We start from the raw sequence: 22,725 nt of genomic DNA on the forward strand, positions 1-22,725 counted from the left end.
CCCCCGCAGCTGGAACAGTTGACCCCACTGTTTGCTGCCAAGACTAATTCATCAGCTGCACTAATTTCTTACAAACATCCATTTATTCCTGAATGTGCTTATTTTTTGTTTTACCACTTGTGTTTGTTTTAAAGTTGCCATCATTCCCAGTTATCTTTTTAAAAAAAAAATACATATAAACACATTTCAGATGTTGTGGCCTGCACTCATAACTTTAATAATGACCTGCCAAGAAAACATGGGAGGAGACTGACAGGAGGTTTGAGAGCAGCGTGATAAGAGGACTCACTGGACGAGTAATCAGTTTCTCTGGAGAGGTGTTGGAGGAGGATGAGGAGGATGTGAATGAGCCAGCGAGGCTTTCACAACAATGATAACGCAACAGTGACATCCTCCTCTTCCTGCRCTCCAGCTGAGTAAAGATACATCAGCGGGGATACAGACGGGAAGAGGCTGGAGGCTGACCTTGCCCTGACACTTATTATCTACTTTYTATCACATGACATGAGAGGATGAAACCTCATGAGCTCTGAAAGTGTAACAAAATGTGCACTTTGAACAACAAACTTTTAAACTTGAACACTGTTCAGTGAAGTCTGAGTGTATTTAAAATATAACACTGTTTAATGCTTTTAATATTTAGTTAAAATTGTTTTATGCATTAAAATCTAATGTTTACATCTTTAGGGTAATTAATTCTCTTACAATTAAAAACTGTTTAACTTTTATAACCACGAGCAGTCAGGATAAATGTTTTCAACATTTTGTGTGCAAATACTGAGTATCTTATTCAAGCTTCTGTAAAMTGAAAAACAGGGAGCCAGCAAGCATTGAAAGTTATTTTTGTGTTATTGAGTGTGTTAAACACATATTTCTAACACAGAAGCACRACTTTTGTTCAGAAACTTAACATAAAGCAGAAGTTCTGAAACCAGTGATTTTTTTTTTTGTACACCGCTAAATTTATTACAAGTTTGCGGTTTTGCCAGGTTAATATTATACCTCACACTATTCTCAAGCATTTTACTAGGCTGTAAAACTGTTCTGTATGGTGCTCATAAAAAACTGTGTCAATAGCCCCACCTTCAGTAATTATTTGGTGTGTAAATAAAGCTTAACATAAATAATCACACTCATCTATTCCAATTTTCAATAGACATTCTCTACATTCCAAAGTGCTGACAAGGATCAAAGATAAATAAGAAGWGTGGAATATATATTTATATCTATCAATTAAGTATCACAAAAGCACCATGATTAACTCTTAGTTGTAATTAGTTTTCATTTTCACCTTTATTAACATGAAAACAACATTCAGACGGTTTGCTTCTCATCGTTGAAGTCTTTTATTTTAAACCGTTTTTCAGGTTTAGAAAGGTAGCGGGGAGCAGAAATACCAAATAGATGACATCACTGTCTGAGCGGAGACCATGAGGTCAAAAGGAGGGCTCATCTGGTTGAGTCATAAAGCTATTCTGCATGAGTAGGCTTGGTTGGCCTGACTAATAACCTGACCATCATCTCACCCTGAAAGCAGTATTTACATCCTCATTATGTCAGACGAGGCTGCTGCGGGCCACCCTACCTCTCCTTGCAGAGTTTTGGTGGTCTTCACAAACTCCTCCAGTTCCTGTCCTCGCTCCTTCAGGAGCCTCTGGAGCTCCGTGAGCTCCCGTCGGTTCTTCTCTTTATAAATATCAATCTGCTCCTGCAGCTCCCGAGTGGACGTCTGAGACGCCTCAACGATATCGTTCATCTGCAGGTAGAGACAGAGGAAGACAAAAGAGTGAAACGCCTGCAAAAAAAGAGCAGCGTGACAATAATGGGGCAGAAAGTTTGATTTCATTCATAAAAACTGAAACTAGACTAATTTTATATTTAGATAGGTTATAAATTGCTGTAAAAATTATACATTCTTTATTCTTAAGATGCTGGTTTAAATCAATAATACCTGCAGAACACGATCATTTATAGCCTTATTTATTTTTTGTTTTTAAAGTTGTTTTAAAATTGTATTTTTTTTTTGTTTTTACCATAGTTTTGTGAGTCAGTCAGATTATTATGCATTAAAATACATTCAAATCAATAATAATGAATCTTATTTGAATCTAAATAAACAGCTGAAGGCTTTTTGCCAACTCAGAATCAGACTCAAACTGAAGTCAATGATGTGAGATAATGTTTTTATTAGGGGTGTAATGATACATYGATCTATATCGATATATTGATTTGAATGGTTCATGATTCAGTTATATCGAGGCAAAATGAAAATATCGATCTATAYTGTCATCATATGCTCGATGKGAATCGATATCATATRYCCATCTAACACAGTCATTGTGTTAGATGGACATACGATATCGCATTATATCGATGGCAGACGTGTGAACTGAATCGAAATCATATCGTGACAGACTTTGTGATAGAGAAATATCAAATTGTCATCCAAACATATCGTATTGTGATAAAGCTGGTGATTTACACCCCTAGTTTTTACGTGGTTAGTATACGGACCTCCTTCTGAAGTTTTTCCACCGTTCGGTCCAGCAGCCTCCTCTCTTCCTCGATGCTGTTCTTCATGGTTTTGAACTGCTCCTTCTGAGTCTTCTCTTCTTGTAACCTCTCCTCCAGCTCCTTGTGTTGACTGCTCAGTTTGGCAAAGTTCCTCTGCAAAAAGAAGACATGTTAAAGTAAAAGGAGTGAGAAGTTGTTCATTTGACCACTTGTAACACGGAACAGTGATGTTACAGTTACCTGCACATCCTCCAGACGGAGAGTCAACGCCCGGTTGGCACGTGACATCTCCTCCTCTTCCTCCTTAATTTCCCCCAAAGACTCTTCCAGTTGCTTTTTCTCCCTCTGCAATGCAAGGATTACCTCAGAACTTGTATTTCACCTACAAAGAATACAGTCCTAAACTTAAAGTATGATTATTTTCAGTTCATTATCTTTGTTGTCGAGCCCTCACCTCCAATCGGCCGACTTTGTCTCCCAGCCTGCTCTCCTGTAGCTTGGCTTCGTCGATGATCCGGTTGAGTTTGGCCACCTCATTCTCCAGCTCGTTCGTCCGCCTGCGCAGCCGCTCTATTTCTTGGGTCAGCCGCCCTGCTTGGCCCTCCGCTGCGCCCTTGGCTGCCTCCACTTCAGCCTTTTCCCGAACCACCGCTGCGCTGCTCTGCAGAAACCGAACAATGAACGCGGCGTCAGTTCAAAAGAAGCAGAAGTCTGTGACTCTCAACAGAAAGCAGAACTYTGACGCGTGATGGAACATCTCAAAAACCTGATAACAAAAAGGGTTTTGTAGTTCGAGACCTCTTTGTTGCTGCAGAGGCACCGAAGAACAATGACTTCCTGTAAGTCTTTCACACTTCATAATAAACCACAACTGAAGGAAACTACCTCTGAGGTTTTATTGATGTCTGCTGATTGAGGGCCTCTAGAAGTCAGCAGACAGTGACATGGTGACCTCTATTAGACGTGGAAATATTCAAAAACAGTTTTAGATGTTAGTGTGCACTTGTGGGAAGATTTTAGGAATAAAAGGCCTAGCATTCTTTAAAGGAAGAAACTGAAACACACATGCGTAGGAAAATAAAACAAGAAAGGAACTAAGAAAACTGATCACACAACTTGATATGTACAACAAATGACAGGTGTCGGTAGTGACACTCAGGTAGTTAATTATGTTGGTATGCAAAAGGTTCCCAGTGATTTGTTTCTTGTCATGAAGGTGGAATGTTGCACAACTGGTTAGACAGTTTTTGTGCAGGTCATTTCTGTGCAGCAGATCATACCAGTAGATCCAGAATTACTGAATCCAACTGCAAAATCTATTGTTAATCCGTAGTAAAAAAATAAAATAAAAGAAAGGAAAAAAAACTGATAAAGGGTGGGTAATACTGAAAACTTGGGAAGTGAAAATATGTGAAGACATTCATAAAGTTGAAGGCCATCTCTGAGCACAGGCTTTAAGTTAAGAAAACCACACACTGGGTTTCTTCATGTATGCTACTGCTCCTAACATACATGCATACAGTACATACATATAGTACATACAGTACATACATATAGTACATACATACATACATACATACATAATTCAGCTATTTTTATGTTGATTTATCAAGTAAAGCCTACAGTACTGAAACAAAAAAATAAGTTATGTTTTACTACATTTTATCTACTTATGAAATCTGAGCTTATCAGTTTTAGTACTATAGCCGTCAGCAGGTGGACATTTTTGAGCAAATGTTTTAAATAATGAAAAAAAGTATCTCTACAGAATAGAACAGGTTTCTACTTGACTCTTTACTAATCCTTTTGTGACCAGCATAACAAGTGTTGGTGGCTGGCTCGTCTTGTTATTGTTGTGCGAGAACAGGAGAATGATTGTGAATAAGAAAGGTGACGGACGTCTCCCTGCTTCAGTGCCTGCAGGCCAGTCAGACCTGTTTGTACTGTCATTACAGAGCCGCCCTCATTGCTGCTTCACCAGGACATGGTCAAAGAAGAAAGCACCTCAGAGCACACTTAAAAGTACGAGTTCATACCACAGCATTGCTTCAAGTCTCAGGATTATCCAAACAAATGACAATTTACGTAGGGAGACAAAGGGTGAAAACAATATGTTAAGCCTTTAGACTGAGTAAATTAAAAAATGATTAGAATAATAAAATGCATTTTTTACCTTTAATTCAACATGTTTTCACATCTGATTAACATCATGTTATCTTTATTAAACAAGCAGAAATAATCAATGCACCATTTAAATAAACACAATAAAAACAAGTCCAGCTCCCAAAAACTATTCTGCCTGTCCCACGTCCCACTTTACCCTATATGTGTCACGACTGAACAAAGCTGCTCAGTCAGGAAGAAAACTAAATCTGTTGTTGTTAATGAGAGGAAATAGYAACACTGCCATTCATCTGTCTAGCCATCCATCTATTCATGCATCCATCCTCTTCGGGTCGGTCATGGAGGCAGCATCTTGAGCAGACAACTACCTTTTACAGCTCTTCTAGGAGGAAACAAAATTGTTTCCAGGTCAGCCGAGAGACCCAGCTAATTCTGGGTTTTCCCAGGGGTCTCCTTCCAGTTGGACATGCCTATAAAATCTCCTTAGGRAGGCATTCAGGGGACCACCTCAACTGGCTTCTCTCGATGTGGAGGAGCAGCGGCTCTACCGAGTTTCTCCCAGATAACTGAACGTCTCACTCTGTCCTATTCTCACKAATAACCTCTTTTTAAAACTTTTTTACAAGAATATTTTTATTTTTGCAAAAGAAATGTGTTTTTAAAGAGGTTAAAAGAGGCCATATAAATATTACCTCTTTTAACAGTAAAATAAAAGTAAAGTACAATGAAGCCAATAATCAGCAAATGATTAAGAATTGAAAATAAATAGCTGTTGCACAATTTGTATATTTTATTCAATACTAGTCTTGTTAACTCTGTAAATACCAACTTAAATAAATCAGAACAACAGTTCAACKTACATATATTAGTAAATCCTGACAAAAGCATAAGTGCTAATATCACAAGCCAGTTCATTTTTTCGTCAAACTTGACTTTTGACTTAAGTCCKTATGTATACTCCAAGTGTTTATTCTAAGTTGCACATTAACTAGCTTTGAGCTGTCTTTGAAATGCAGCTTTAAGTCGGGTGCAGGCTTCAGGGTCGAGTGCTCCAATGGCATCTTAGCTTCAGGCCTGAGTCTTTATCCAGGCAAACAAAGGAAACATGAACAAGGAAAGATCCAACCTGTCAACCTGACGTGTTTATTCCACGTTWATCACATTATTAACTTCTGGGCTCAACTTTCAGCATCAAACCTTTTGTTTCCCTATTATTCTCTTAATGTTTCTGACTTTTTAAGATTACAAAAAGACAGAATCTTACCATTTCTTTCTAGGTGCAATTTTTGAAGATTTTCTTGTTTCAAATAAAAATACATTAATTGCTTTTTCCTGGAAAGGGTTACAAAAGCAGTCCCCAGCCATTTACCTTATCAAACTATTTAAATTAAATGTCTAAGCTCAGAGAGAGGCTTTATTAAACCTCGCTGGCCAAGAAGAGGCCTTCATTTAATCAATCAACTAAACATAAATACCACCACTTCCCTCACAAGGACAAGGTATCCAGGTTTGAGACGAGCTTCAAAGGAAGCCCTGTGATTGACTGAAMGAGAGGATTTAAGCAGAAATTAAAATGTGACAGCTGAGAAGTGCTGGCATCTCCTCGGTCAAGACAGAAATGATCTCTTGCCTTGTCCTTTAGAAAAACAGACCACCAGCTTCTTTTGGCAAAATCAAACTGCATATCTGGAGGAGTTTAATGGAATTAGAGACATAGGGGAACTGGATACCTTCTTTGTCCTCCGTCCTACGTGAACTTAGTTATTAACACTCAAAGCTACTACAAAATTAGTAAACCAATAAAATTAAATTCTTGAAAAAATCTGATGCACCTTGATTCCAGCACACAGAGAAAAAAACAAAAACWAAGTTGCAACAATACATTTTTATAGTGTAACTAAGTGTGACAATGTAAACACTGTACAATATGAACTGTTGAAACRACAGATCAGAGTTGCATCAATGGACTTTGAAGGTAAAGAGGTRATTTAATCAACCATTGTGTTAAAAGCCAAAAATGAGTTGCACATTTTTGGCTGTGTGCCAAAAAAACTGAGCAAAGAATCGTGGGAGAAAAGAAAACATCTCACACAATTCAAGTGCGAAGATTAACAGCTCAAACAGAGTTTTCTGCACACACGCTAATTTACGATCAGATCCAAACTCCAAGAGTCAAAGTGTTCAAAATCAGAAACAAGCAAAAATAATCATCTTGTGACCAGTCAGAATAAAAAGCATTATGTAAATGTTTGCAGAATACACAAACCACTTATCAGAAACATCTCAAACAGTCTTGGACGTCTGCACAAGTGGCATGTTCAGATCCAAATCTGCAAGTTTGGTTTTTTTTTTTTTTGTTTTTTTTTGGCAAATCAGGCATTTCTAATTAGACCATGGAGCAAAACAAATACAAACATCAAAGCTCCCACTTGGAGTTTGTACTTGGCAGCTTTTCTCAGACATTATATTAATGGACAGCACATCACACATGTCAAAATTAACCAAAACATGCTTACATTCATATTAATACATACATGTTTCCTATTCCATGTTTATAATAATGAAAAATGAATAAAAGACTAAACCAAATGCTTCTTATTTTAGAGCATAAATAACAGTTTTTATCTTGTTTCTGGGTTTATTGTAATAATTGTTTTCAGACATCCATCCTTTTTGTTGGCTTCTCTTTCCTTCTCTGGCTGCAGCAGTTGTGTAACTTTCTGCCTGATGCAGATAATGAACCTTATATTTGTTTTGCTCAAGGGGTTATGCATTCAAAGTCAGCTAAGTTGACAACTAGCATCATAATACTTCTTAGCCAGTTAAACCAGATAACCTAAAGATATTCTAGAAATGTTGTAGTAGTTTAGTTCRTGTGCAGTTTCCAGGACAGTTTCTAAATTTAAAAAAACCTTCTGGTGAAATTGCTGAGTATTTCATTATTTTTCAGATTGCTTAAATCCACCAATCTACAAAGTTGTCAGCATWGCTGTTTGAAGACTTGGAAGAAGGAATATTTTATGATGGATAAACTGTTACTTCCTTGATGTCTGCATCAAGATCACCCTTTCCTTCCTCACTTACTGTCCTGTCGTCTCATTCCTCCTCTTTGCAGTCGTCTGGTAAATCAACACCCAAAGCTTTGCTGGGAAATATAGCGCTATCATCAAATATACAGACTCATGCTGGAGTCTTTGCTTTCAAAACAAGCCCGAAGGGGAAACTCTTTTTTTTTTCAGGGCTACACAAGTTTGATGATCAGACACTGAGACTTCAGTTCACACGCTGGCAGAGATTAGTAGGGAGGCGGGCTGGGATTGGAGCGAGAACGACTCGAGCAAGAAAATAAACAGCATCTAGGTGCGCAGCAGATCACTCAGGAGGCTTGTGTGGAAACTGTGGAGTTGGGAAATTAAAAAGTGCAGCATTTGGGATTGAGGTTACAGATGGGGGCAGGATAACACTGTAGCTGTGTTGCACACTGTGGTTTAGGTTTGTTGGTGAAACATAACAAGAGCTGGAAATGATGCAATAAGCACAAGGCTCCGTCTTTAAATATAGGAAGGGCTGAGACCTATTAAAGCCTCCAACACTGAAAATCTGGAGTGCTGCAGAGTTTGGGATAGAACTACTGCACCCCGAAGGGAGGAAAAATGAAAAACATTTAAGCCTCTCCCGCAGGTCGAAGAGGGTCTAGTGTAACTGAGCCGGAGCTGAGTAAAGAAGAACATCTACAGGGTGCACATTCTCCAATCTGACCCCAACATTCCTGAAAGGGAAAGCTCATCTCTTCCAACTGCACCCCATCTCTTCCACATTTTTCAAATACTGGCCCACGTGGACACAGGACAGGAAGATCCACCGCCAAATGAGCAGATGGTTTTTGTTAACGTTCGGAGCAACACTTGCTAAATATGCACAGAATAATTTGCATGGCCAAGAATTTTTTTCAGCCCAGACAAAATTCCTCAAATTGCAGCTCATCAGAAACACAACGCAGCTTTCAAGTTAAGACACAAAACAGACCTCAAACCTCTTTTATAGGGGTCAGCCATGCACCCCCTTTCCTACAGCATACTGACCCACTTATTCAGCGTGTCCCAACCCCCACTGCTATTATTGTGTGAAACAAACTCATCATTCATTATCGACCGAGGTTCACAATTACCCCCACTTTTTCAGGGCACAGGAAGAAGAGGGGACACGTCGCGACTCAGAAACTGCAGCTCATTAGATTAGTGATGGCCTGCCACTACAATTAACTTGCATACAGAGCAATTTACTGCCCCACTTTCCAGCATTCTTGGTCAGCATGGTCACCAGAAAACATCAGGGCCAGGGRAGAGTGAAGCAGCACTTTGGTTAGAGATGGAGCTGCAGAAATAAAGATGCCACTCTGACCTTCTTTTTACCTTGTCTGACTCCCCAGCATGAATAGAAGTGTGTCTAACTTGTCTTCCCAGTTGGATTTAACCTTTCTGCACATTTCTATTATGCAAAAGAGCAATTATAGACTTCCCTGCAACGATGTCAGTTTGTTTATGCAGCTTAGCTGCCATGTTAGAAGACAACCTCCAGTTGACAAACACATGAGCTAAAGAAGATCACAAAGAGCAATCTGTGAGTATTCAAACACAGCTGCAAACTTTTGCATAATTTTTGATTGCTTAAACAGTGCTGTAAGATCAAATCTGGCATCATATCTAATAAGCATTGTAAAAAAAGCAAAGCATATTGTATTTACAATGAGGAAAAAAAGCTTTCATGAGTGACTATCTTAAAAAAGAAACACACAATGACTTTATCTTGCCAGGTGTTTACAAAGCACCAAGGGTAATCCCCTGATGTCTTAGTCCCTTGAGAAGAGTTAACTTTGTTCAACAAACCAAATATCCTCCTGGATCTCTGTTCAGAGCAGCGCTGGAACCCCCAACATGCCAGCAGGAAGCAGAGAACAAGGGCAACTTCCACTCATTGAGACAAACAGGACACACGTGGGTTTACACAGCAACCTACAGACAAACAGGCCTTCAGTCTTCATCATGCTTCTCCCATTCGTCCACTCTCCTTTATCCATTTTATAAACAGCTTAAAACTCCTCAATGCTTTGGCAACAATGTTATTGTAACTCAGATCTGTATTAGTGGCAATTATACAGCTACAATGGGGACCTTGTGTGCCAGGTAAGATTTTCATCTAGAGATAAACGTCTACATTTTTGTTCTCCAGTATCACTCTTCCAGGAATAGAATTATTCAAAAAGAAGCAGAACGAGAAAAGAAAACCCCTCCACATTTAAAAGGTTTCTTGTGAAAATTTAAAATTACATCTTACCACTTTGTTTATACTTTATCAAACTGCTCTGTTTTAAAACTCAACCCACTGAAGCCAAATTTCCATTTCATCCTCCCACAGATTAATATCCTACCATCTACTGAGACCATTAGTTTTTCTTTCACCAAATTGTGCATTTAAATCACAACACACTCAGACGTTTAAAGTGTTTATCCTTTTCATTGGCTATCCATTTTTAGGAAATCATCTGCACGTCACGCTGTAAAATCTATACTGGTAGAACTGGATTTTAGAGGTTAAACAGAAGTCAGTCACTTCTTCAGCACTAAGTATTAGTGCTCTTATTTATTTACATAACTGAGGAAAAAGTACTAAACAGTTACAGGAAAAAAAAAAACACATTTTGCCTCCTTTTCTTGTAAAGTTAAGTCACACTGATTAAAAAAACTAACTATACCCATCTCATTTTATAACCAGTGTCTTCATATTTTGATATTCAGATGTGAAACTTATAAAAAGGTTCAAATAAAGTTACTTCAAAGCAAAACACCAACTGTGATGACAAACACGTGGCAATGTGGTCAATAAATTACACACCATTATAATTCCCCTGACAATGTGCTTATCTCCACATTTCTCTGACAGGCTGCGCTCCCTGAAGGGGGGAGGGGAACTGCAACATGAGGAGGAGGGAACGCATCAAGTCAAACTGAAAGAGAGGAGTCAAATCGTAGGATGATTACCTGCTTGGCGTCCTCCACAGATGTCTGCAGCCTTCTAATTTCCTTCTCATACTGCTCCTTCATCTTGTCCACCTCTTGATCATGAGCAGATACTTCCTCCTTCAAGGCTCCTTTAAGAGCTGCCAGCTCCCTTTCTCGCCTCCTCAGCAACTCCTCTTGTTCCTCCTTAGCCAGGAGAACTTCCTGCATCTCCACCTTCAGTTGCATCATGTCCTGGGGGGGGAAAAATGGGAGACATGATGGGAACTTAAACTCAGCAGGTTAAACAGTTAACGCAGACTTGATGTTTAACGTTTTAACAGAATTATGTTTTCAACAACAAACCCTGCAGCTTACCGCCATTAAGATGTCTTTCTCTTCATCAGCAGCAGACCTCTTGGCTGAGTCCAGCTCATCGTGCATCTCTGACAGCTGATCCTGCATGTCTCTGATCTCTGTCTGGTACTGCTCCCTCTCCATCTTCACCTGGAAAAGCCTAACAAGGAACAAAATATGTTTGAACACAGCATAGGTTCTTCTTATACAGGATTTAGGCACACCTGCAACTCAACTCATACATGCAAACAGAAGCACCTGGGCTGGTATTAAACAGAAGGCCTGCAGAGCACAGAGGCAAAATTTAAAACTTCAACATAATGTGAAATACCAAAGTGGAGGGTGGCAAATGATGTGGGACACTTTAAAGAAATTCTCAGTCATATAGACTCGAGCAAAACATCTACTCCAGTTCCAAACAGCAATCCTTGTTGGCTTGTATAGAAAACGCTGACTTGATGTCAGTTCACCTCAGTTTTCACTTGGAAACTTTAAAGCCTCAAACAAATCTAGAATAATTGTGCAAAAAATAAAAAATAAAAAATAAACGTGCAGTAGAAATAAATTTTCCTCTCTTCTTTTTATCTTCTGCCATAATTAGCCTCAAAACACTGTACAGCTGTGTTCCAGCCACTCGCGTCTACATCAGAGAGGAGCATCTAGGACYGTAACAGTTCAGCTGATTGGCCCAGTATTTGTGCAGCTCTGATAAAACAAACTGTAAATATCATTCTTAAATCTGTCAGATCCATTGGATCACATTTAAAAAAAAGCAGATATGAAGCAGGATTGTTAGTTCTGTCACATGGTTCCTACAGTTTAAGCCAAGTTAAATTTAAGACCTTTTAAGACTTTTTAATGCCAAGTGAAATTAAATTTAAGACCAATTTCGTAATAAACACAAATGACAAAAAWTGAAAATGACAAAAACAGAAATTCATGAATCAAAGTATTTTTGGTTGAAGTATTCAAATATTGCTAATAGACCAATTGTTTTTATCCATATCGAACTGCTTTTCATCACCCATAGAAGAAACGTTCTTAGCAGTCAGTTTTAAACCTAATTTAATTTCTGAAAATCCTCTAACAACCACAAATTTGGAGTTTTAGGTCCCAGAGTGGGGTCTTAACTCCAATTTTCTGTAGATGAAACAAAGTGCTGAGAAATCAATTTTTTGTAAGAAAAGTGAATGCATTTTTGGAAAAAACATTGTTAACATATTGCAAAACAAATTTCACATTGCTCAGATGGGCAGCTGTTGAGAAATTAGCATGTGAAATAACAGGAAGTGATGTGAAAGGGGAATGTCTGTATGTGAACATTTAAAAGAAATAAATGTTACCAATTCTTTTAATATTTGAGATGAATTACAATCATTCTATTTACAATGTGTTAACATTTTTAAGACATCTGAAAGATTGATTTTTAAGGCTAATTAAGGCTAATTAAGGCCTTATTTTTGGATTGGTGAATTCAATTACTTTTAAGACTTTTAAAGGATCTGCAGGAACCCTGTGTCAGATTGAATATTAAACCAGTCACTAAAAGTAAGTTATTATAGATACTAAAGTAAACATGGAGCTTTACTGGGAGGCCCAGTCTGGGACGTGCGTGCTGCTGCTACCTGAACCGACCCTCTTCTGTACAGAAACCCTTAGAGATCAGTTGGGATCAAAAGAGCAGCAATAAAAACACAATTCTTWGCAAGTTTTCCAACGTTCCAGTTGTTCAAACAGTTCAGTGTGAGTGTTTCAACTCTAAGCAGCACAGTTTCAGAAAAACACTTGCACTGACAAAACAGTTAAAACCAAAAAGGTAAGCTGGTTGGTTAATGATTATTGGCTCGACCAGCAGCTTGACTCTTCACTTACTCCTCCACTGTGGTCTGGAGGTCGACTTCTGTCTTTGTCAGTTTTTCTTTCAAACGTCTGCATTCATCCAGGCTCCGCTGTAGCTCCTGCTGTAGCTCCTTCAACCCGGCTGCTGTCCTTTTRTCAGCCTGACTCTTCTGTTTATAAAAACCAAACAATATATTAATGTATTTATTTATATCCATGTTTACATTTATATCTATTTTAAGCAGTTTATATGACACATGTAGGAATAACACCTGAAGTCTTGTTGATTCTTTTGCCAATCCATTTGTAAAAATGCATATTTTATTTACACCGTAAGATTTTTTTCAGGCAAAAACATGTTTAAAGGATATCCCTGAACAACAAGTTCAGCAATAATCCAAGATGCCAGCATAAGCAGATTGGCATCAGAGGCACACCTGCAGTTTTACTGATGTTACCGTTATTTGTTCGTCCAGCTGTCTCCTCAGTTCCAAGATCTCTTTTTCCAGTTCAGCATTTTGTTCCTGAAGTTCTTTGGTCTGGGCAGCGAGGTCCARTGACTGAAATAAAGACACTTATTAAGTTTTGAGATGAATAATCTTTGCTAATACATTGTAAATAAAATACAGGGACATAATATCTGTTTATTTAATATAATTTGTTATAGATGATGGTCAATTACTGAGCAGCTGACAATATCTGCTAAAGAGTAAATAAGCTCCACTTAAAATGAACAAATCTGAGTCAGCTGAGCTGCACTGCTGGAAGCTTCATCTCTCATTAAATTACTGCAGAACAGCTGAAGCTAAACATGTTCTTTAGACGTGTAGCCAGCATAAACAGAATAAAGCAATCTTTAACTATGAACATTTAAGTTAATAAAAAAAATACTCACTTTGTTGTCGCTTTGTGCGGTCGCTGTGGCTCTAGACTTCAGCGTCTGTATCTTCTCGAACACAAGGTTGACCTTTTTCTTCGTCGTTTCGTCGTTATCGTTGCTCCTGCATAAAACGTTAACATTCTGGTTAATAAAAGTTTGAAAAAATTCTCTCTGTGTTTATTAGGAAAAAAATAATATAGACTGGGCAGAGAAGAATGTAGTTCAATCCTAGCTTAGAGGGGGTCAGGAAGGATCATACTGCTTTGATGTGTCACCTACYAGCACAAACAGTTTCATTACAACATCTAACCAACTGGAAGCAAACGAACACAAAACAATTAAGATGTAGGGATTATTACAGAATTTAGTCATTTTACAAGGAACAGAACCTAAGAAATAAATATGAATGTTCCAATTCACTTTTTAATGTTCTCAGAGTATGAAGTGTTTTTTTTAGTAAAAATTGACAGATAATTGACACTTAGATCAATTGTAGTTAGTTAAAAAGCATCTTTATTGTTCAAAATATGACCTTTGTTTATTGTAGCCTAGCAAATGTTATAGCTGATTCAAAAAATATTGGCTTCATATATAAAAATTTTGAAAAAAAAAAGAAGGTCTAATTGTGAGTTTATCAACCAATGTCAAAAACCACTGATGGGAGGATTTTTTTTTTGACTCAGAGAAGCATTTAGTCATTTAGCTATAGTCAAAACATTTGAAATCACAAAACTGGAGTTACTCAGTTTTAGATGACACGAGCCATATATTATCCTGATAAATTTCAAGGCTGACACAAAAAAGCCAAAACTCCCCCAACGTCCTCTAAGCTCTCCTCCAGCAGATGATTTTCATTAAAACGCTAAAATCCCCTACTGGTGAATGTTTGTCTTCTGAGCTTTGGGAATGTAGCTCAGTTTCAGCCCCTGAACTTCCATCTGTGTTTCCTTTCTTTTGTCCTCTGACTCCTGACCTGTGGGCCGACACACCCAAGCAGTTTCCTGAGCTCGCTGCAAAACCCAAAGCCTGTAGCAGCTGCAGGAACTGTCGAAGCCAGCAAACTATTTCTCAGTGTAAAACTATGAAGTAATAAGGAAACTTTTACAAAAGGTGGTCCAAATTCACTGTTATTGTATAAACAATAATAAAAGGTCAAAATATTACTTTTAACATATTTATATTTGTGGATAAAAGACAAAAAAATATTAATGGCATTAAAATTATTTTACATTTCACCTGTGTTCACCTCTTTGTCTTGAGCTAAGTGTTCATCAAACTGAGAAAACAGGTTGCAAACGTCGCAAGGAAGTCTTTCTTGTTTATTTTTGCTCAGGCACTGATAAAGAAAAACAGTAGGGTTTACTTTGCACAACGAAAGTTTGATCAGGTTGCTTTGTTTTTGTTGAATGACGTGCTCTTTGGATTATTTTGTGCTCTTTGGATTATTCTAAAAATGAGTGATGTGAGTTTAACTCATCAAACTTGTATGCATTAAAGAGGAAGATTATTTAAACCTTTACACAAATATGACACGTGTTAAAGCTAAAACATTCAGCAGCATTGTAAAAGATGACAAAGATGTTAAACTACCGGTATTTAACTAAATTTTTTAAAACACAAAGCAGTGTGTCACAACTTTTCTTTTAAATGCTCTTCAACGGAAGTTTTAAACAATTCATCCCTCTCTTAAACAGGATCAGAGAACCAATGTAAATGTTTTCCATTCTTTTATGTGTCACTATATAAAAAAGGGTCAGAAAATACACTTCTGAAAGAAAATAAATTCCTGACAACTCAAAAAAAAATCTGTCTCTATGTGAGGGTAAGGCGAGCACTTTTTTAAATTTAATCTAAAACAGCTCTGGGYAGATCGAAGCAAAAAATAAACATCTGCTTTCACAGAAGAGTTTATTATTTCATTTCACACTGGGCTTTTGTAGACAGCACAYCCAATCACTCCAAACACTTTAATACAATCAGGTCCCGTTTTAATTATAATACAGGAAGTTAGACACAAACAGAAGAGCTTACCCATCTTTGAGGTAATTGAAGAGGATCTGCTTCGCGGTCTCTTCGTTTGTTTGTTGTGAAAGCTCCTGCTGACCTCTGAGGAGATCAGGTGTCGCCTGGATGTGACCGGAAACGACAAAAAGCTTCTTGAAATGAATGAGTTCAGAGTAAAAAAATAATTAGGATTCTCTGTATAGTCATAACGAATGATTAAATCAGTTAAAACACGTTTGACCTGGTTCTAACTTTACAGCATGGTTGTTAGGTGTTTTACCTGAACGTCTGCCTCAGGACTGGACGTTTTGTCTGCGGGGGAAGAGGATTTGGACAGAGACGTTGACAGTGATGTTGAAACCTTCACAGCTGAAGAAGGTATTTTCTCACTCTCGTTACTCTTAAAAGACGGCAAAGAGGGGCGAGTCTGTGGCTTTTTGTAGCCTTGTATGGAGCCATAACTCTTAGTGATGGTGCTTTGAGGGGATCCTGGTGCACTGATGGTGCGAACTGAAGGCCCTGCCTTACCATCAACAACCGTAGACCAGGAGTTCAGACCGCTGGCCGTCTTCTGCATACGCAACTGTGACGGCAGTAGGACGTGCTCCATTGACGTGCCTCGATATTGATCGACCTCATCCATGTAGCTCGAGTTGTTTCTCAGGCCAAGGGCACTATCCACGCTGCGGGAGCGTTTTCTGTCCTCTGGATTAATCCTGTTTCTTCGCCCTGCTCTTCCTCTGCGCTGACTACTGCCGTTTTTACCATCAAACTTGTCAATGAGCTCATCAATGCCAGGACCGGAGCCAGTGTCAATGTCTCTGCCTGATCCAGGCTTAAAGGGAATGTAGCGACGATTCTCATGGCGGTTTATGGTGTCTGCATACAGAGAGTCCATTTGTTCATCCATTGAAGCCTTATTTGTGGAAGATAACGAGGGATGGCGAGTGCGGGAGGAGGGCTGCAGAACTGGCTCACTGGAGTCAGAACGACGTAGGGAAAGAATGTCAGGTTCATGGCGGGTTYGCTCGAGGCTGGAGTTGGTGCTGCTCATTGAAGTGGGGGTCTTACTCTGCTCAGCTGAGGTACTTGACACGGTGGAAGGCTGGGGCTGGGCTGCAGGCACTGGTGGAGTTTTAGACGGTGGTTTGGACGGAGTTGGATTTAAACTTGTGAGATAAGGTTTAAACTGTGGTTGACCCTGTTGTGATTGTGACCTTGTCTGAGGCTGAGCCAACTGAGATTGAGGCAGTGATTTCTGCTTAGGAAGAGATGCATCAGTGTCAGCTGGCCTTCGACGTAGTGGTGATGGTTGCCTTTTCTCTTGTTGCGCAGGAACTTTATTCCGGTCTAAGCTTGATGATCTACCACGGCTGGAGATTTGTACAGTGGACCTGGAGACCTGTACAGCAGATTTGGAGGAGTAATTCTGGTTTTTGCTCCCAGTCTCAGGCTGAGGCTGAGGCAGAGGCAGAGGCAGAGGCAGAGGCAGAGGCTTTGAAGGGAGGCTGTGGAAACTTTCAAGGTTTAAGGCATTGGTCTCTGGATCGTATGGCTGTAGAAGCTCGGGGTGCTTCTGAAAATTTAAAAGCGTAGATGGTTTCTTTCCTTGTGATTCAGAAACACCATTCTGAGGTCCAGGATAATGGATCCCCTTCTGCGTTCTGTACTCTATAAAGGGGTCATTGGTTACAACTTCTTTGTCTCCTCTGAAATCATATTCCTGGTAGTTCTCAATGAAGGAGCCTTCTGTGTCAATGTATCCATTGCTGTTAGGTTCAACATAGGACTGAGCTGCCCTGTCCTGGTTGTTGAGAACTACATATGGGTGTCCGTCTATGCCCTGGACTCGAATGCTGAGACCATATGAACCAGCACCATTATTTTGGGACCTGGAAGCTCGGGACTGCTGGGAGTAGGCCCGCTGTGGTCCACTGTTAGGGATCCCAGTCCCTCTGTAGGACTCCATCAGGAATGTGGAAGGAAAATAAATCCCTCTCCCTGGATCAGGTGGCCCACCTAGGCAAGCAAACAATTAGAGCAGCTGGATTAGTCAGAGATGAGACGCCACATAACTTAATAATGACAGCAAAGCTTTTCCACTCGAGCCAAAAACAAAAAGCTTAATGTCTTTGCCGCATCTATGTTTTCCATTTTCATTCTGTTTGGTTGTTTGCATTTCTCATGTTTTTTTTATCTCCACAGTAATCTTGCTCTGGTAAAACAAATCACGAGACCAAAAAAAAAAGTCTCAGTTTGTGTTCCCTGAGAAGATCTCTGAAACCATAATATTGGAAGATATGATTCAACTTTTAACACCTTCTCATTATCAGCAAAAATGACAAGGTATTTTAAGAAGAGCCTTACAGGTGAATGAATAACAAGTATGTCACAACAAAATTACTATTTGCTGCACAGAACAAATATAGACTAATCTAGACAAAGTAATAACTGACTCTTTAGACTTAACGGGTACTATGAAGCAAGACAGTTGGGCATTGTTTGTGCTATTTGGCTTGACAAAACTTAATACTCCACTCAGAGATAAATGATACTTTAAGTCTTTCTATGATCTTTTTTGTTAACCTAGACTTTCTGCTTCAGGCTGTTCAAGAAAAAAAAGCATTTTACTTTCTTAAACTTAATCGTTGTAGCTCAAAATTTTCTTTTTTTTTTTTAGCTCTGACTTTGCCCTATTAGGTGCAAATTATTTCCACTTTAATTCACCGTCAGAGGTTTAGAAGACAAAATCTAAAAATCTATGCAGCTGATTCAACTTCATCAACTTAATATATTGTAAATGTTTCAGTTTGATTTTTCTGTCATCAGGAAAATAATCAGTGAACATGTCACGCTTTTTAAAAACAATTTATAACAACACTCAGAACATAAACTGCTAGAAGCAGGTTATGAGTTCAGCAAATGTTACAATGATGGTCTAACAAAGTTCAAACTGAGCCACATTTGTGACACTGAAAAATCTGACTTTCAGCTCAGCTGGCTTAGCCGTTTAGCTCACTTCGTAGTCCAATCCTCGTAGTCCAATCCTCTGAGAATAACCTGATAGCTGTCATGTCTACTAAGGAGGGCTTACATTTTCATCAACTTGTCTAAGTTGTATGTTTGTGTGCCAAGATAGTACAATGCTGGTTACATTTACAGAATCTCCCTTAGGGAAATGGCAACAAAGTTTAAGCCAGCAAATGTGGTGTTTGGCTCAACATTTATAGTACACAGATATTTTTTATAGAAGCAGCTGGTAAAATAATATAAAAACTACAATAAAAATATCAAAGTGATCTGCCCAGTATTCTTCCGACACGTTTATGACCAGGAAGGCATTAAAAACAAAACCATTTGCAGCCACCGTGTGTTCAGCAGACAATGGGACCTGAACAGATTCCTGTTTGCTCTGCTGASAGTGTCCCATTCTACCTGATGTTACAATACAAGGATGGAACAAGATGGGCCCAGAGGAAGGACGCTGATAAGACTGACAACAAAAGCAAAGGCAGGATATTTCACATCAACATGAGATAAGTCCTGACAGACGCGCTTACAAGTGAAATGCAGTCCTTTGTAGAGTTGTATCTTGGTAAAACAGCGTAGCCTGAMGAGATTAACAATTTTTCATAAACTCTTTGCCTTTTGGTTGCGATATCTAAATAGAAAGCTTGATTGTAGGGAAATGTTGATTGTTTTGTTTCTGCTACTCAAATATGACCCCAAAACAGTCCAGTTATTTTGCTTGGCTGAGCAAGTCAGTAATACCCCCAATAAAGTTAAACTGGAAAAGATGCAACATTTTCATTCTTCTTAGATTACTTTGTAAATGGTTGTGTGAAAACCGGACACACCCTTTGAAAATAAGGTTGTTTCCCATCTCATAGAGACATTTTAGTTGGTATTGCTGACAACCATAAAACACTGTAAATAAACAAAACCCATTGTAACTAATGTTTGCACAACATAATTCACCTCCACTTGGTTTTTAATAGTCTGTGAGTTATAATTAGCCAGGTTTGGTCAGTTTTGCAGACTTTRATCTGAAGAAGTAGAAAACGTACAGTATTCTGTTCAGAGATGCTGTCAAGGCCAGATTAAAAGTTATGGAAGACACAACAACAGACCATTTCATGTTTAGTGTTACAAGTGGTGGGTAGATGAACAAATGTGCAAAWTTTTCTCSTTCAGTGAAAACCAAAGACTCAATWTTCCAAGAAGGAATGCATATGAACTGCCACTTTCCTCCCACAGTGTTAAACTAAGATCATCTTATGACTAGAYGGGACAGAGTTTTATCCATTTTGGTCAAACCTTGTAAACGAGGYGTGCAAACTGATTGCAAAAACTTATAAGATGTGTTAGCACTCATATGTTGTGAATGACTCTCAGATACAGCCACTCCAAACTTTAGCTTGACATCTGTAAATGTGACTGAGTCAGAGTTATTTTGTGTGGGCAGAAGTGCTCTTCAGTTGGTTTGACTCTAAAAGTTTAAGAGTTGAACCCAGTGGTTCATGATGCCCACATTTATTCTGAAAGTTTAAAACAAATAAATTTTGCAATGTGCAGCCATTGAAGTATATGTTGTGAATTAGTCTCAATACTACCACCAGMTTTATCTCGATACCATGTTATATCGATACGTTTCTTGATATCCCAAAGTCTATCAAGATACAATTTTGATTCAGCTAAATTCACAAGTCTGTGATCGATATGATACAATATCATATATATGCCCATCTACCACAATCAATTTTATTAGATGGGCATATGATGATGATATGTATCAAAGTTTCCATTTTGCCTTGGTGTAATTGAATCATAAATCATTTAATCAATATATCAATATTTATCAATGTATTGCCATACCCCTAACTGCTACTACACCAAATTTAGCTGAATATCTGTTAAATTAACTTATAGTCTTTGTGTTTTGAATTAGACTGATTTAAATCAGTTGTGGATGTTCATCCAGTAATTATTTTCTGAGAGTTTCCTTCCTCCAGTGGTTTAATAAATAATTTTAAAGAAAAGCTTCAGGAGCTCTTTATGGTGCTACCTTCAGGGCTGCAGAACAGAGGTCAGTACTGGGCCCAGACAGGTTAGGATGTCAGAGCCCAGGTTCTGGTGAGTTCAAAGGTGAAGCTCTGACAATATTTTTTTTTTATCTGCAGATGCAACATGATCAGCTTCATTCCTAAACAAAAGCTCTGACACAAAGTCAAGAGCTGCAGCAACAACAATTCAGGAAATAAAACTAAGACATTTCAGAAAACGCAACACAGAAACCAAAAAGAAAAGACATCATTAAAACAAGGAAACACATAACACACTAAACAGGATAAACAACATTTCACAAAACRCACATTAAGGAAACAAATAAACAGTATTTTGTATTTTCTTAAACCTCCTTGAGTGATTTTTTTTATTATAATTTTGGTGAGTTTTGTACCTTCAGGCCACCGTAGATCCGAGCAGCTAGGGGTTAACCGACAGTGGAAAAAGGTGAAGATTTACACTCACTGTGGGAAAATACGATGAAGTTATGCAACCTGAATCTGAGCCTCAGGTGGTGTGTGTGTGTACTTGACCAACTGTAAACACCATTAAAATCACCCCTAACACCGTTGAGGGGTTTTATATTTTAGTTGAGGATGTTTGCAGTTTGTTTAGAAAACCCGACGACTTGATTTGACCTAATTTTTTTAAAGAAAATTTAGATGCAGCTGAGCAACAGGTGGAAACGCCACACTGACACTCCAGAGATATAACGGGCAAAAAATAAAAGTAAATACAAAACGCTTCAAGAAGTCACTTATTAAAGTAAAAGTTTTAGCACTTTAATTCGCCATATAACAGTTCATCTGTCCGTCATGTTGCTGAAAAACTCACGCAGTTTTTTTWAGGCTACTTACCAGGAGTCGCGCTTCTTCCTTCTGTCGTTTGGTAAAATAAAAATAAAATAAACGTTTGTTTAAAGTAGTTTTAAGAGTTAAAGTCTTCCACAAAGTGTCCGCGTCACACTTTGCTAACTTGTGTCTCTCCTGACTGAGTGTGAGGGAGAGGGGAGCCCGAAGGACGTCCGACCGACCGACCGACCGACCGACCCTGCGGCCGCTCCGCCTCCCAAAACGGGCTCACAAACCCGCCCACCCACTCAGAAACCAGCCGCCCGGGCTGCTGCTGGTCCGGGAACAGGTACTGCTCACCGAACCAGCCCCAAAGCACCGAACTCATTGAACCAGGTCAGCTTAACTTAAGGCTTTTTACCTGAAATAAGAGTATTAGTTAGTTTTAAGAAAACAAAACATTGAAATACTGTGAGAACGTTAGTTATAAAGTTCATGAAGACTTTATTGAACTTTTGATTAAATGCCCAAGTGTTTGATTCATTATTAAGTCATTAAGTTAATTATTCGCGCTTTGCATAAATTAAATTAATAAAACACGTCTTTAAAAACCTACAGCGTCATCTAGTGGTTATGAAGCTGACCTCAGTGCAGCTGAGCTGAGGTAAAGGGATTTTTGCTGAGAAGTTGTGTTACCATGTGTCCTGTTTTTGTGTTACTGAGCTGTATTTTTTTATCTCATGTCCCACAAACTTGTCTGTCTCATCTTTCAGACGTCCCTGCTGTAAGAAGAAAGATGGTGTTGTGGAAGAAATCAGGGAAAAGGTCTGTTTATGTTGATCAAACTGAGTCAGGTTTATGTTTAAACTATTTTTAGTCTCACTTCCATGTATAATAAGAACMTTGTTTCTTATTATATATGGAAGTGAGACTAAAAATAGTTTAAACATAAACCTGACTCAGTTTGATCAACATAAACAGACTTATATATATATATACACTCACCGGCCACTTTATTAGGTACACCACGCTAGTAACAGGTTGGACCCCCTTTTGCCTTCAGAACTGCCTCAGTTCTTCGTGGCATAGATTCAACAAGGTGCTGGAAGCATTCCTCAGAGATTTTGGTCCATATTGACATGATGGCATCACACAG

General features: G+C 38.7%; 1 protein-coding gene across 1 annotated transcript in view; it reads right to left on the reverse strand.

Annotated features, from left to right (window-relative positions):
- Positions 1-21,911, reverse strand: part of cgnl1 (cingulin-like 1) — a 28,819-nt gene extending 6,908 nt beyond the window's left edge. Inside the window, exons 1-12 of the mRNA XM_014027634.1 lie at positions 21,636-21,911; positions 15,995-17,733; positions 15,742-15,836; positions 13,726-13,831; positions 13,289-13,390; positions 12,864-13,000; positions 11,013-11,151; positions 10,677-10,889; positions 2,969-3,175; positions 2,755-2,859; positions 2,515-2,667; positions 1,586-1,756 (exon numbers count right to left, since the gene is read on the reverse strand). Coding sequence (XP_013883088.1) covers positions 1,586-1,756; positions 2,515-2,667; positions 2,755-2,859; positions 2,969-3,175; positions 10,677-10,889; positions 11,013-11,151; positions 12,864-13,000; positions 13,289-13,390; positions 13,726-13,831; positions 15,742-15,836; positions 15,995-17,683 — 3,117 coding nt within the window. The 5' untranslated portion in view covers positions 17,684-17,733; positions 21,636-21,911. The remainder of the gene's footprint in view (positions 1-1,585; positions 1,757-2,514; positions 2,668-2,754; positions 2,860-2,968; positions 3,176-10,676; positions 10,890-11,012; positions 11,152-12,863; positions 13,001-13,288; positions 13,391-13,725; positions 13,832-15,741; positions 15,837-15,994; positions 17,734-21,635) is intronic.
- Between the last annotated feature and the right edge of the window lie 814 nt (positions 21,912-22,725).

This window comes from Austrofundulus limnaeus, unplaced genomic scaffold, assembly GCF_001266775.1.
Source record: "Austrofundulus limnaeus strain Quisiro unplaced genomic scaffold, Austrofundulus_limnaeus-1.0 Scaffold5, whole genome shotgun sequence".
In the NCBI taxonomy this organism is placed as follows: Eukaryota; Metazoa; Chordata; class Actinopteri; order Cyprinodontiformes; family Rivulidae; genus Austrofundulus; species Austrofundulus limnaeus.